General features: G+C 38.8%; 1 protein-coding gene across 7 annotated transcripts in view; it reads right to left on the bottom strand.

Annotated features, from left to right (window-relative positions):
* Positions 1-15440, bottom strand: part of LOC124154305 (double-stranded RNA-binding protein Staufen homolog 2) — a 60407-nt gene that overhangs the window by 25057 nt on the left and 19910 nt on the right. For 5 of the 7 annotated variants that reach the window (XM_046527946.1, XM_046527945.1, XM_046527944.1 and 2 more), the window contains 4 exons: positions 13726-14318; positions 10198-10420; positions 5994-6274; positions 134-415 (listed from right to left, as the gene is read on the bottom strand). In XM_046527946.1, coding sequence (XP_046383902.1) covers positions 134-415; positions 5994-6274; positions 10198-10420; positions 13726-14318 — 1379 coding nt within the window. The remainder of the gene's footprint in view (positions 1-133; positions 416-5993; positions 6275-10197; positions 10421-13725; positions 14319-15440) is intronic. The other 2 variants (XM_046527947.1, XM_046527949.1) reach the window with 2 other exon arrangements.

Here is a 15440-nt window from a genome sequence, read left to right on the forward strand (position 1 = left end):
TCACGACTTGATTCCATAAAGATTACACACACCCCATGTAACTGATGAGGGGAGGTTATCCACGATTCCTACAGTAAAACGTACCAGGAAAATTTGCCAACCACCTAATTAAAGCTTATAAATAGATCATTACCCGTGGAATATGTGAAGAGGTTGTGTCCCCATGACGCAAGGTTCCCCCTCCTACATGCCTGTGGAACCCTTCCGCATGGGGGTGAGAGGGAACACGTGGGGGGAACGGGAGGTTTGAGGGCGGGCAGGAATGTTGGTGGGGTGGCCCCATGACATCATCCTGGTGAGTGACTGCCCCATTTACACGCATCTTGTCCCCACGCCCTGCACCACGGCATGGGAAAGGCTGCTGGAGACGTCCATAACCAAGCAGTCCTTCTTCTGGCCTGCTGCGATTGCTCACCTACGGCATGCAGTGCAGTCCACAATTCAAAAATAAAATGACAGAATGCATAGGCATGCACATTCGTGGTTGCCAAAAACAAGAATAAAAATCATACTACATTGCACAAGATCTATACAAACTATAGCCATCTCCAAATCTGGAGAGGGAAATCACAAAATAGCAAGGTAGTCCTATAAAGAGCAATTTAAATCCTACTAATACTAAGTGACTGTATTTTACCCTCCTTAGAATATGAAATGGTACAAAAATTTCCAACACTGGTAGAATAACTGCACGACTTACCAGATTCTTGGGCCATACGAGGCCATGACTTTCATTACTGCCAAATGCACGAAGGCAGTCAAGAGGGAGATTTCCTTTTGGCAATTAATTTAAGTCAGAGGAGTAACATTAAATTTCACTTGCATTAAAAGCGATATTTTTTAAATAACACATGAGTAATGCCAACACATTAGTACATAGCAAAAATGGAAATTTAGGTTTCAGCTATTTTCAACACCAAATCTGTGTAACATTGAAATTTAAAAGAGAATTTTCAGCAAAGAGGTGTTGTTATCTCGACAAATCATTGTGATAAGATAAAGATAACATCCATTTTGCTGTTTCTCTAGGTTTTTGCTTTTCATGTATCTTCACACCATAGAAGCAGCACCTTTATTTTCATTGGCTTTTCTATGATTGCATTTTTGACACAAACAAGGATGAAAACAATATACGCACGGTTGCATGAATCTCTGCAGGAATTTCAGCTAAATGCTTTTGATTCGGTGTTCTACCATACGAACTACAGAACATAAAAGCTTTGATAAATATATACATCTATGGAAACTGCACCAAGAATAAATAGTATTCATGCTCTGCCATAGAAAACTATCAGATAACCTTGATAGTATCCCTACAAGTGCAGTATTATGACACTCTTCCATCAAGAATGACTGTATTTGATGAGTACTTAACAGAAGAATGAATATAATAGAGAAGTAAAATTAAAAAACATACAATAATTAAAAAACCAGAATCATATTTTCATTCTAGGCCAAGTCTTTAATGCTAACAATGTGTTGATTCACTCATGCTAAGTTCCCCCTTCAATTCAATATTGGCCACCAAACTACCAACCTAATATGTTATTTCCAGGAAATAATAATTCCTGGAAAGGAAAAGATATAATCAGAATAATTTTTTCCATTGGGAATTTTGTGTCTATTTATCAATGGAACATTAAATACTGATCCATTTATAGGCGAGTGCTATAAAATCAAAACGAAAACATCATGTTTTTTCACTTCAATTGGATGGGTTGGAGAATAATTATCCAACAGCTTGATGGCTTCAGATGGAAATCCTAAGTTTGCCAGAAGACAAAGCACCTACGGCATAACCTTTTTCTAAAACCAATCTGTGAATTTGATATCATCCACCACACACCCTTCAGATTTCCATAATTTTCATGAAGCAGAGGGATTCAAAGTTCTTAGATTTGCCTGTCAATGGTATAATTTGTCTCCAGCCGCATTTACACTGCACAGCACTTTTATCCTCTCTTTCAATGATTTACCTCCAGGAGTATTTTTTCCTGAATGCTCAAGTTCTTGTCAGATGGAATTTCCAATGGGTAACCATTTCATCAGCGTGAAAAATAGTCATGGGTCAAGTCTCCATACATTATATATTCTGTGAACTTCATCAGCACACCAAAGAGCATCAACAGCTGAAAAATTGCCACCAATTCTCTTTCAATTGCTATTTGATGAATTCCGTGTCCTTGCTCACATCTGTCAACTATCCAGAGGAGGCTTACCATATACCCCCCTTCAAGTATTTTACCTTCTATCCCTGAAAAATAGTGAAACATTTTTTGTCAGATGCTCACCAAAAGGTCCCAAAATGGGTATACTGATTGACTGTATTTGATAGAAGCAAGCAGCATGGCAGAATTTAAATCCTGAAAATTTTACTATGACTTTTAGTCCAATGTTCTTAAATTCTCAAGCCAATGTCAAAGAAAATTTCATTAGCTTACATTTTTTCTTCATATTATCCCATTGTGTTGGCAATCTCACATCACATTCTTCGGCTAATTAATTCATAGTCTCTCCTTTTTTAAATCCTTATTTTCAACTCTATGGAAAGCACAATTTTCTTCTGCAACATTCATCTGCATACTAAAAGGATAGCACGGAATACAAATGCAATTTTGAGATGTTGTAACATGAATGAAGTAACAATACTCTTTTTTATTGTTATTTACAGCCCACTCTGAGAACAAAACGAATGACTGCCAGTGCGAAGTGATGAAAGAGCAGTGATTTTTCCAATTGATTCTCCAAATTTCTCAATTTTTTTTCTCTCCGCCGCTTCTTGAAATGCAAGATGATGATGTGGCACCTTTCTTTAGTTTCTCAACTTACCCTACGTTTCAGTGATTTATGTATTTAATTTATTGAGTTTTTTACGGCATTTCATCACCACAAGATTATGATCACTGTTGAAATCTGCCCCCAGGTATCAGTGGTGTAGCCAGGGCAGGTCCAGACACCCCCGAAATATAGAAACGCAAATATTTTCCTTCATAAAAAGAAAACAAAATATTGAAAAAGCATGAATTTATAAAATCTTTCATTAACAAATGAAGTTTTTTCGTTAATAAAAAGTGTTAAAATTAGTTAAAAACCCATTACTTAGTAACCTGTTTTTCAAATATTTCCCCACCTGGTTTTGGACCCCCCCCCCCGAACAAAATTCCTGGCTACACCACTGCCAGGTATCTTTTGACAGTCCTTTAACTGGTTCCTAAGCCTTAGTTTCTTTAAAATGTAGTCTAGTTGAAATCTTCTTTTGTCTCTTGGCACTTCCGAAGACTATCTTTTTCACATGAGATTCAGTGTGTTGGCAACCACAATATTGTGCTTTGTGCACAATTCCAGAAGCCTTTCTTCTGTTTCATTTCCATTTCCTAATCCATATTTTCGATTAATTATTATGTCTTGACCTTCAATGACAACAGCATTCCAATCAATTTAAATAGTAAGATTTTCTACACCTCTTACCTGTTTTATAACTTGCATAACCTTCGTAGACCTCTTCAACTTTTTCATCCTTGTGATCTGTCTGAAGCACGTAAACTGGTACCACTACAATGCCAACCAGTTCAATCACTACCTTTACCATAATTATTCTTTCATTGCACTGCAGGAAGCTTTTCACATGCATTCCGGAGTTCTTGCTAAGCATTATGCTGCATCAAATCCTGTGAGTATAATCCTATAGCTTTCACTCCAGAAGTCTCTCTCTTACAGTCACTTCATTTCACTTATTCCTAGCACATTGAGGGTTAATTTTTGCATTTCCACCAAATTTTCTAGCCTAATCCTGGTTCTCAGCAAAATAATGTATAATTGTTCAATAATAAAAGTATGAACTTTTGAAAAGGAGTGACAAACGCTTTTCACATGCATCAAATGCTGGTCCACCAGAAAATGGCTACTAGATTGCCTGGGGCTGAAAGCCTCAACTTCAACTTCCCCACTTGTGTAAATAGCCATTGAAAGAAATATGATATTCTTATTTATTTTATGCCCATTAAGTTATTTTTTAATTTGATATTTAATTTACTGACAACATATTCTCCTGGGCAAGACCCTAGCCATTTGTCGTACAGATTCACATACGATAACAGAAGTTAGGCAATAATGGGCCACGACAAAGGTTAGACTGGGGATCATGTTCACCTCAATTTCACAATTTCAAATGTCCGCAAGTGGCCGGTAGGATGAGAATTGCATTGGCAAAATATTCCAGAGCACCTGAGAAAGGCCTCTCTAACGTTGCAATTAACCTACCTAGATGAATACTGGAAACTATTTGAAAGGTGACAAGCTCATAACCAAAAGTAAGAACTAAGTTTTTCCAATGGGCCACGCCCAAAAAAAGCTGTGAATCTTTTAAGTTAACTCTTAATTTTAAATTTAATTCAGTCAGGCTTTAAATTCTAATCTTATATAGAGCAACAACCAGCTACCACAGAAAATTGCATAAGATACTGCTCTCCTGAGGTGGTATGCATCTAACACACACATACGGTAAAAGGATTGCATGTATTTAAGGATAATGCATATTCATGATAAGCACATTTATCATATTTGCACGAATCTAAAAACCAGGTTTTTTTTCCACCCCACCTCCTGTAGTCTTACAATCAGATGCAAAATTCTAAGTTTCAATTGTGGGTTGGAAAATGTAAATTATGGATGCTCATGTGTGCCACCAGGTGGCTTTTCAATGATAAACTGACATTTACATTAGCAGAATCATAATTTAAATTATTTTGTTCATTGTTTTAGTTTTAAAACAAAGAAGAGTTTTGGTAGCAGTCATAGATTCAGAAAGAGAATCTAATTTCTAATAACCAATAAAAACATCTCAACAAAACTGATAACGACAGACCAGCAAATAATTGTCTACCATGCCGTAATTTTAACTTAACTGTGATGTCCAGGTTGCCTAATTAGTCATTCAAAAACTTGCGCTCCAATGTTGGCATGGCCTCCTTTAATAGTTAAAGCCATGGTATAAGCCACCTATTAATTGTCTTCTGGAGATTTTTGGAAACCAAAGGAGACTATATTAGGAGATATACGGTTATTATTTTTCAAAGTAAAATTTTAACCCTAGTGGAGTTCCAAAATGAAGGGGATCAGGGGATCATTTAACGATCTTGTTCCCTTTAGATTCGTACTAATATGGTATTTCCTCCTCTGACAGCCTAACAGGAGCAAAATGAATTTCAGAATCCTGAATAAATGTAAATACAGAATTCAACTGACTCATTTTAAGCAAAAAAAAACTTCCCTCTTCCATCAATAATGCAACTAGCACTGATGCAGTTGAAATAACATCTCTCTCTTACATAACCATTTTTGTATGAAAGATGGATGCAAATGGGTTTGAAAAAATACATTTTCATGATAAGTCACATGAAATAAAATTGGAGATTTATTGAATCTTTTCCAAAGTCAAAACATCAGAGGTAATTTTAAACATAAGAAGAGGAGTCATTCCATCCAAATACAACCAGGTTATTGCCACATGGATAAAAATTTTCAGCCTAAATGATATTTCCTTCCAAAAGTACCTGTGCCTGTATGTGAATGGGAAAGTGTAGGCGATGGTACTGGTCCCAATGCTTGTAAAGATATTTCTCAGATATAATAGTGTATGGAAAAAATTGGATAGAGGAAGAGAGAAAAGTATATATATTCATAAACAGCAACTTCTATCTTTCGTGATTTCCTGCTTCTTGTTTTTGAGGTTTCAATGAAGTATTTGTGGTTCAGGTTTTGAGATATTTTTGTAAAATTCTCTATTCTCACTGCAACCATTGCAAAACTGCTTTGTACTGTGATGTTGTTCCGAGGTGGCTCTGACACAGGACAATAATTACAACATAATAAAATAATATTATGAGACATAAATGATTTATGTAACAAACCAACATCCCAGAAAAAAACATAACTACATTAATAAAAGCTTTATTACTATTTTTATCATATAAGAAAGCAAAATAATCACTAACCTGGCTGTATATCCCACGGTAGTTCAATCCTTGAGGTGGCATGTACTGAGATACATGTGGAGGAGGCATTGGGCCAGGGTGCGGATGATGAAGGGGAGGGTGCGGTGGGTGTGGTGGATGTGGCGGGTGGGGTGGGTGTGGAGGGTGTGGGTGATGAGGAGGGGGGTGGTGATGCATGGGGCAGTGTGGCGGTACATGAGGAGGCTCCAGGAACGTGTAAACGGCAGGTTCACCCCTCTTCATTGCAAGAGCATTTAGTTCCACTGTTGGAGTAATGTTACCTAGATGAGGCATCAGAATAATCACTATATTATAGCATAAATGTTATAATAAATAAGTACAATTACCCCTAGCAAAAAATTGAATCACTATGTCATTCATTGATTCCCTCCAAATAATCTAAGAGTATTCCATGTTCAAGATATGCTTTTCACTTTCTCCAGGATTTGATTAAATGCAATCATGGAAGTTCAGGAATTTAAATTAACTTTTCAAAAAGTATTCAAAGTCAAATGAAAGGACAATTTTAAAAAGCTGGATAGAGCACAAGGATGATTTTATTCTTTCCCGGCATATGATACTGGTGAAATCTTCTTCGATTTTCCACCAGGTGAGTTGCTTGTAGGCCAACATTTTGATGGCAGAGGCAGCCATTGAAACGTCGGCCCACAAGCAACCCACTTAGTGGAAAACCCTGGAAGATTTCACCAGAGCATGGGGATATTTCAAATACAGAAAAATCTCATTAATTCTAACACTATTAATTCAAAATACCATCTAATTTTAAATGCGAGCAGTCCCCAGCATTAGCATGAGAAATTGCATGCTAGGTGGTACAAAAAATTTGAAATACTGTGACTTTATTCCAGGTATGAATGCAGTATTCGTTCCAACGAAGAAAAAAATGTGAATGAATGAATTATTGAACCTTTATTGCTAATTCTTTCTAATCGAATGGGCAAATTTGAAAAGGGCCGGTAGGTATATTATTGCTGTTACTTTATCATTTCACATGCTGTTCCATAAATGGTAGTTTCCTCGCGAGTCGAACTCACTATGTTTGTACAACCATTAAAATGGTAATTCTGCACTGAAGTGACCTACTTATATTAATGTCAATTGTTTCTTATTACTCATTTATTCTAGAAAGAAAAAACCTGTCTCTATTCCCCACCTAAGTCCTTTATTATTATAATATTTATAATAGGCATGATTTCATTCATTAAATATGTACACCACAGGCATTCAAAAGTCTCTCTTGACAATGCAATCAAATTAATTAAGATATGACTTAAATTTGTCATGGGCTTATACATAATGACTGCCTCAAAAATGCAAAAATGGGAATATTTATCGACAATAATGGGGAATCTCAAATGCCTACAGCAGACTACTAATTATTTTTCCCTTCCTCCCAGAATATTTCAAAGGTCTTATCATTTGACATGTCTGATGAAATGTTCACAGGACAATTGCTAAAGATTCTATAATTGAATTCACGGTGATTAAGAGTCCTAAAGCCTAAAAGGTGATGGATGAAAAGGAGCAGCAATGTTTGCCCCTTCGTTAAATTTTATTCGAATGTTTAAGGGCCTTCTGTGGTGGTCATGGGCGGATCCAGGGGGGTGGCTGTGGGGGCGGTCGCCTCCCTTCTCAAAGCTTAAGTGCGCACGTGCAGAATTTTCTGCATATAATTCTACATATTGTTTTTCATATGGCTACGACCGACGATTAATACTGAATATAACTATTAGCAAACAAGTAAAATGGCTCTACATAAAACAATGATTACAATTCATATTCAATATTCGTTATTAAGATATGTCATGATGCGTACTATAAATATAATAATGAACTCAAAATATACATGACAAAGAGTTACTGGGTAACCTTCCCTTTCTTATTTTTGAATCATTTTAGGGTACACCCATGCCTCGCTTAGCACAATTTCGATTAGCATAATTTCAATACAGCGCAAAATCATTCTTCAGGTAAACATCCTGGGATAATCAAATAACCTTAACACTCTCTTGTTATAACATGAACTTGCCAAAAGTACACACAAAATTAACCTCATTTTGCAGTTTAATAATATTACTTGCCTCAAATCTTCTTCTTTGTTTATATAGTCGAAAATCATTGCTGCCCAATGTGCAAAAACATTGCTCGTCATGCCGTCCGGATAGCCCACCTACCAAAGTAATTTAAGTCACCTCCTTAACTGAATTACAGTGAAACCTCGATATAACGACACCCCACGGTGCACTAATAAACACTCGCTATAGCGAATTGTCGCTTTACCGGAGGTGGAGCAAATAATAGCCAATATACCTGTTGCGAACAGATATACAGGAACAGGAGTGGTGCGGCGACAGAGAAACATCTATCCGATAAACGTAAGCATAAATCCAGAAGAAAGGCGATGTTTTTTTGCATCACTAAATTTCCTTACTCAAATAACGACCAACTATTCAAACAATTTATAAGCACCGCACTGAATAAAAATCATACAAAGCATTGTTTTGTCGTCATTATATTTATCGAACGACAGTTTACCACATAAATTTGAGACTGAGCACTCCATTAACTTCATTTCTAACAGATCGCTAGCAATTACAGAGGTTAAGGAGTCTTGATGAAAGTCTTCCGGCGGTGAAATCCCTCGCTATGGCGAGAGCCAACACTGAAAGGGTCTCGTAAAAACGAATTTTTTAACAGGCTTATTATAGGGTCAATCGACGGTGCATCGGCTATCTCTCGTAATAGCGGGGGTGTCGCTATAGCCCGTACTCGCTTTAACGAGGTTCCACTGTATATTATTAATTGAGTTTGAAACTGGAGGAAATGATTTTTTTAAAAGCAAAACAGTTTTTTTCTCCATTGCTCTTGATTGCTAGTCTTTTGTGAATGATGTTATGTTCATATAGCCATCATGGGTTATCCGGCTAATTGACTTCCACAGTAAGGGTCCACCCCAAAGCCAATACGGTCTCTCGGATCTCGGGGGAGAAATGGAGCAGGGGCAGAGATACGTATGAATAGCACCAACATGTAAAAGGGTCTGAAAGAGTGTCTCTAACACAAGGACTTCACCCATCATCCCCTCCCAGCCGTTTTAGGCCCTCTGTGTGCCAGGCCCCTCCGTAGCATTGTAGTTAGTCCCACCCATGCTGCAGAGGAATTAACTGCCTCAGGCATACAGAGTGGAAGTTTTTCAGAAGTAGGCGATTTTAATAGAGCCAAACGGTGTAAAAACCAAGTGAACAATGGCAGTATATAGGAATTCGTATCGAAAGACAAAGTCGAAGTTATCAAGAAAAAGCATTAGGCTAAAAGAAATATTGGAAGTGATCAATTGCTTCAAAAATGGAGAGCACCAAAGTGATATGGCGTGCAAGTTTAAGCTCAAAATGTCAATACTGCGCACTATTATTCAGAATAAAGTTAAAACGTCAGCGACATCAGCCACATCAACTTCAGCCAAGCGATCAGCACACAAGTGAAATCCATTGCTCGAAAAAACAGAAAGACTTCTCAATACTGGGATTGATCATAAATGGCCAAATGATATTCCTCTGTCACAGGCAATTATTTGTAAAAGGCTGTGACTTTATTTGAATCTGTAAAAGAACACGAGGGTGGTGATTGCACCAAGACATTCAGTGGAAGCTCTGGTGGGTTCCAGAATTTTAAGTGGCGAGCAGTTATTCTCAGTGCTGCAATATTAAGCGAACTTGCTAGTGCCGATAGCACAGTTGCTGCAACGTATCCGGATGAACTCCAAGCAGTGATTGAGACTGGCTCCTTTCCCCCTGAACTAGTTTTTGATGTTTACGAGACGGGATTGTTTTAGAAGAGAATGTCATCTCATTCTTTCATTTTCAGGGAAGAAAACCCTAGGTCAGGTTTCAAGGCATTTAAAGACCGTTTCATGTGGCTGCTTGGTGCTAATGCCTCAGGGAACTTCAAATTAAAGCCAGCTATGATTTATCATTCACAAACTTCGCGACCAATAAAGTGGTATTCAAAGTAGTATTTGCTGGTCATTTGGATGAGCAACAAAAGGGCCTAGGTGACACAGATCTATATCGAAATTGCACTAGGCGAGGCATGGGTGTACTTTCATTTGGTATGTTAGATAACTTTCATACATTTTTCTGTTTTTCTTTTCTACCAACTTCTAAGAAACAGTTTATGAGCTTACTCTTTCCAAGACGAGGAGCTCCTGTGCGCTGGGCAGTGTTAGACCTTGGAGGAGGGTGGCGATGAGTTGTCGAATTAAGAGCAAGAGCCGCAGCAGCATGTTGTGCCTTCTTGATGCTGTGACCCTCAGCCTCATACTCCTCGCCACCCAGTTGCAACATGACAGTGAATTTTTTCTTGTGTGCTGGCCCCGTTTCGTTCGTAAGTCGGTACTGATGTTGGATCTATGATCAAACCAATGGAATAAAATAAAAACCTGTTATAACATTCATACAGCTTGATTACAACAACATAAAAATCATACATTGTACAGTAGAAGCCTGGTTTAACGAGTGCTCATAATCCCTCCTCAATTAATCGCTAAACCGAGCGCTCATTGTATCCGAAGGTGTTGAATAAACCCACCGAAGTCTCACAATCGTTCGTATTTACAGTTTTTCTTTTGTTTCTGTGGTATGTAACGAAGTTAAACTGGTAGAGAGTCATTATCAGGTACAATCTAGTTGAGTATCAACAGATTAAAAGAAAGATACCACCACCAGTTTCGGTGATTTTATTCCTCTTTTTGTATTTTTTGATCGCCGAAGAAAGTTGCAAAAACAGAGTGACTAACCTGAATCAATATGTTTGGTATGCGGTGGAAGTTTTTGGATAATTTTGCGATTACATCATGCCGACAATATCAGTTTTGTCGAGTTTTCTAATGTTTAACCAGTACGTCAGTCAGTTTGGAAAATTGGCAGAAAGGTTCACTGAAATATGGCATGATTTGGTGGTCGAAGATATTTCTCCCCATTATGTAGTCAGCTTTCGTCTTTAACATCACACCGTTTAGGGGCAGTCCTCTAGACCTTAGTTGACAAAACCACTTGAATAGTGCAGATTCCATCTGTGGATGTTCCCCTTGCCGCAAACATTTTTGGCTGCTAGGTGTTCCTAGTTTGGCCACTGCTGCCCAAATTTATCTTTGTTCTTTAATACTGTGAATAAGGTAAATGACGAGACACCAATCCGCCTTCCGATATCAATCTTTAAAGCCCAGCTACTTTTGCACTCGTCTATAACTTTAATTTTGGTATTAAGGCCCAAATATTTCCGTTTCCCGGACATAATGCACTCGCGCAAATGATCTGACACTAATACGCACCTGAGACTAGAGTACACTCTGCCCCTCCAAGCGAGTAAACTCCACCCCTTACCCACACCCCAGCTCTCCATTGTCATGTGATTGGGTGCATCCAAGTTCGGGGTAGGGGTAAGGTTGCCAGGTAAGAAAGGGAAACGCCCATGTTACATGCAAGTAAAATGCTTCCGTGAAGAAAGGAGCCAGCAGGGACGACGGCCTTTAAGGACCCAAGGAACAATCCTTTGTTTTGGTGATTCAAAGAAAGGGTTTGTTTTGGTTTTTCAGGCTTTTTTTCTTTGCTTCATATGCATGTAAAAACGATGTATGACTAGGCAAGGGTGTGAGGTGGATTTTGGGGGCCGTGATTGGCTGCAATCCGTGCCGGCAGAGGGTTCTCCACCCCTCCTTTTTGGCTGTCACCAGACAACTCTTGCCTGTCGGACTGTAGTCTGAGGGTTTTCTGGAGAGCGACTACAATGATATAAATGTTTTACTTATTGTACAAAATCTTCAGTTCCTCCGAAAAAAAAAACTTTGGGCGATTTACATACCTACGATAAAAGCTCCCCATGGCAATGGATTAGCGAGGACTCATATGAACTAACTCCCTCTCCCACTGTCATCTTCCTCCCATTCCCCTTCCACTGATAGCAGGGCCTAACAAAAGAAGAACATTTAAGGAGCGCGCTGAGCATCCTCAGGGCCGTTAATCACATAAATGCTTGGACGTAATGGGCTTTAGGTGTTGTAGATCTAACACACATCTTGTATTAGTTTAATAAACAGATGCAAATCATAATATTTAATGCTTGCTTAGCAGTGTATCGCCCTCAAGAAATATGTCGTAACACTCAGTGTACACTGTGGAAGGAACTTTATAACCTCGCTAAATCCGATTTATTGTACATGTAAAACTTAGGCCGTTTGGCAGTAAAAAGACTAACACTCGCTAAAATGCGATTCTCCTAATATCCCATACTCGCTAAATTGGGCTTCCACTATACCCACTAAAAAATGCAGTAATAGCAGGATCAACAATGCAGTCTTTTGAAATAATGTTGTCCATTCATTAAAACTTTTTTTCAACATCATCTCTGCATCACAATACCATCAATCTAATTGAGTGCAAGGAAGGAAATTAAGAGTGAATACATCAGAGAATACCTAATGCATCATGTCCCCCATAGAAAAAATAAACACTCCATTAAAGAGTGAAAAACTAATCAATAGAATATTTCAGAAGATTAAACTAAGCTTTCCATACAATTATGTCTTCTCCCCATCTTTTACCACAGTACTTACTGTAGAGAATTCAACTAAAATCATAAAATGAATTTTTACACATGTGTTGACCCTATTAAAAGCCACAACTTAAAGGTTTTAACAACCACAATATTATTTGCTAAAGCTATCCTTTCGCCACAAACATTAACATTACATTTTCAACCATTCCTGCCACATTGGCAATTTATTTTTCAGAATGGCTGTATCTACTCCAATTGGCCAATGGCTGTGTTATTTTGGAAAGATGGAAGATCAAATAATGTTAACGTGGACAGGAAACCCCATCATTGCTGCAGTGCATGATAATGACGGAATTTCTATGCAATAATTTGGCTAACTATTGACAGCAGTCCTTTTGAAGATGTCCAAAAAATGTTTGCAAAATTATCTGATTTTGGTGAATTGCACACCTCATCATGTGGAAATACTTGCCATCAATAGCTTTCTATATTTACAACATCCACAAACATGACACAACGGCTGCTAGTGGCTGTGAGTTATGATTGGCAGAAATATGGTGCCGGTGATGGGAAAAGAAATAAGATTCCTATACCAGAAGCTACGGCGGAATGTGATCGTGTGAAGTGGTCACTTTTCTCCCATCATTGGAATGATTACAAGAGCTATCACTCTAGAGGGACAGAAAAATGATCATATAATTCCCGCTTAACACGTTGACCGCCATGCCGGTCATAATGACCAGAGTCGAGTGGCTCCTGTCACGCCACGCCAGTCATACTGACTGGCCTCCGAGCGACTGTTTCAAGTGGATTTCTGATGCCGGAGTGACCAGAATCTCTTGCTAACGTATGGGCCATGATCGTTGTGGCGTCAGAATATAAATATTTCTTTTAAAGTTAAGTACAAAATCACATTTAATGTTTTATGATCCGGGAATAGTTAACGGAATGAAAAACACTAATGGCGTCAGAGGACATATCTACTAAAAACATCATGGCGGTCAACGTGTTAATAGCCACAGCCCACAGCATGGTCATAATAAGCACAGACAAGAGGGGGCAAGGAGATTCTACACACCAAAAATATTTTAATTATACCACAAACGAGCAACCAAAACAATTTTTATGACTATGGACCAGTACTATCCATTCTGCACACCTTGTTCAGACGAGCCAGTTCGTTTATCAGGCACATGGGAGTTTTCTCTTTTGTGTTTGCCAAGTTACCCCTCTGCTGCTGCCCCATCGGGAGGGCGGCAGAATCTCCGGACACCAACTCTGCCCCACCGCTTCCTCCAGCCTTGTTGAGAATGGTGGGAGGCGGACAGGTCATGGGGGGAGTGCAGTGTCCAGATTTGTCAGAGGGGGCTACCCCATTGGGAGTTGCAGAGGAAGAGTTGGTGGAAGGAATGGTCACCACTCCTCGAGATTCCATAGGGGGAGCAGGTGCAGACACCACAGCATCCCCCACCCTCCTCTCTCCAGCCCCATCTGCGCCACTCTCGACAGCTGAGCGAACCATTCGACCCACACCACGCCCCGTACCTCCGTCCCTCCTTTGTCGGGACATGTGACCCAACAACATTTGGTGGTTATTTGAATTCAATGGCGCAATGGGTGGTCGCTGTTGGATGGCAACAGGGGGCTGTGAAGGAGGAACTGGGTGATGATGCAGGTGGTGAAGGAATTGCCTCTGTCTGGGATGGCGCCGGTGCTGCTGTGCATCAACCGAGTGATGGATATCTGATGGACCTACATCAAATGCAGACGATAAAATAAATGAAGAAAGCCAATTACTTTATGGGTAAATAAGATATTTTAGTGACAGGCATGGAAAGGTTAGGGTACAATGGCATATAAGGATACCTATTATCATGCCTCAAATTTTCATAATTATGAAAACAAATTCAAATTTGTGCCTGTCTAGAATGGTCTCGCTCATTTAGTGTTACAACCCTAAGGTTGGTTATGATAAAGAAATGTACCACTCATCCCACTTTAGTCTCGGGAAAATGAATGACACAAATTCAGAGTGTGATGGTCAGATCAGGAGGAGAGCGTGCATGTCATTGTTTGGAATTATTTTGATTGGTTTTCATTCCAAATGGTTGATTCTGATTGGTTACAAGGGAAGGTAGCACTTAGTTGCTCACCAGGAATACATAGTTTTTGATGTGCTGAATGATTTACTGCATCTAAAAGGCGTAAAGTCTCAGTTCAAATTTGTGACTTACCTTTGTGGAACTATGATGAAGGGAAAAGAAAAATCTCTTAGCATGTTCCACACTGACACTTTATTACTGATCATGGTTTCCACACTTGTGTGATACCTTACATGACACACCATGATAATAACCTAACGTGTCAAAACCATGGCCAGCAATGAAATGTCAGTATGGAATACAGAGAGTGATTTATCTTTTCTTACATAAAGCCCCCACTGTCCCAAGCTAACATTTATAGAGAAGATTTTACATTTAGTAGCCTCTTGTTCCCAAAGGATAAATATAAAATTACAAATTACATTCCCTCAACAATTAAAACTGTTTTGTTTAATACAAAAGACCTGTTCCAAACCACAAATAAGGGGCATAAATGACCCAAGGTGAATAATGACAGCAAGTACATTTCAAAATCACAAAAACCATATGTCCATTACAAAACGTAAGTGCTCGAATCCCTTTTCCCCAATTTATCCACTCCATTTATTTTGCCAAACGTACACCTTCTGTGAAAGTAAAATTAACCAAAGCCCACAAATTACATCTCTAAATTACGTGGGGCAAATTTTTGATCCCCCCCCTCTTCCGGGTGACATGTCATTAGGCTTAGCTAAACCCTAATCTCAATTGAGATTTTCAATATGCATTTTTT

This window comes from Ischnura elegans, chromosome 2 (assembly GCF_921293095.1).
Source record: "Ischnura elegans chromosome 2, ioIscEleg1.1, whole genome shotgun sequence".
Classification (NCBI taxonomy): domain Eukaryota; kingdom Metazoa; phylum Arthropoda; class Insecta; order Odonata; family Coenagrionidae; genus Ischnura; species Ischnura elegans.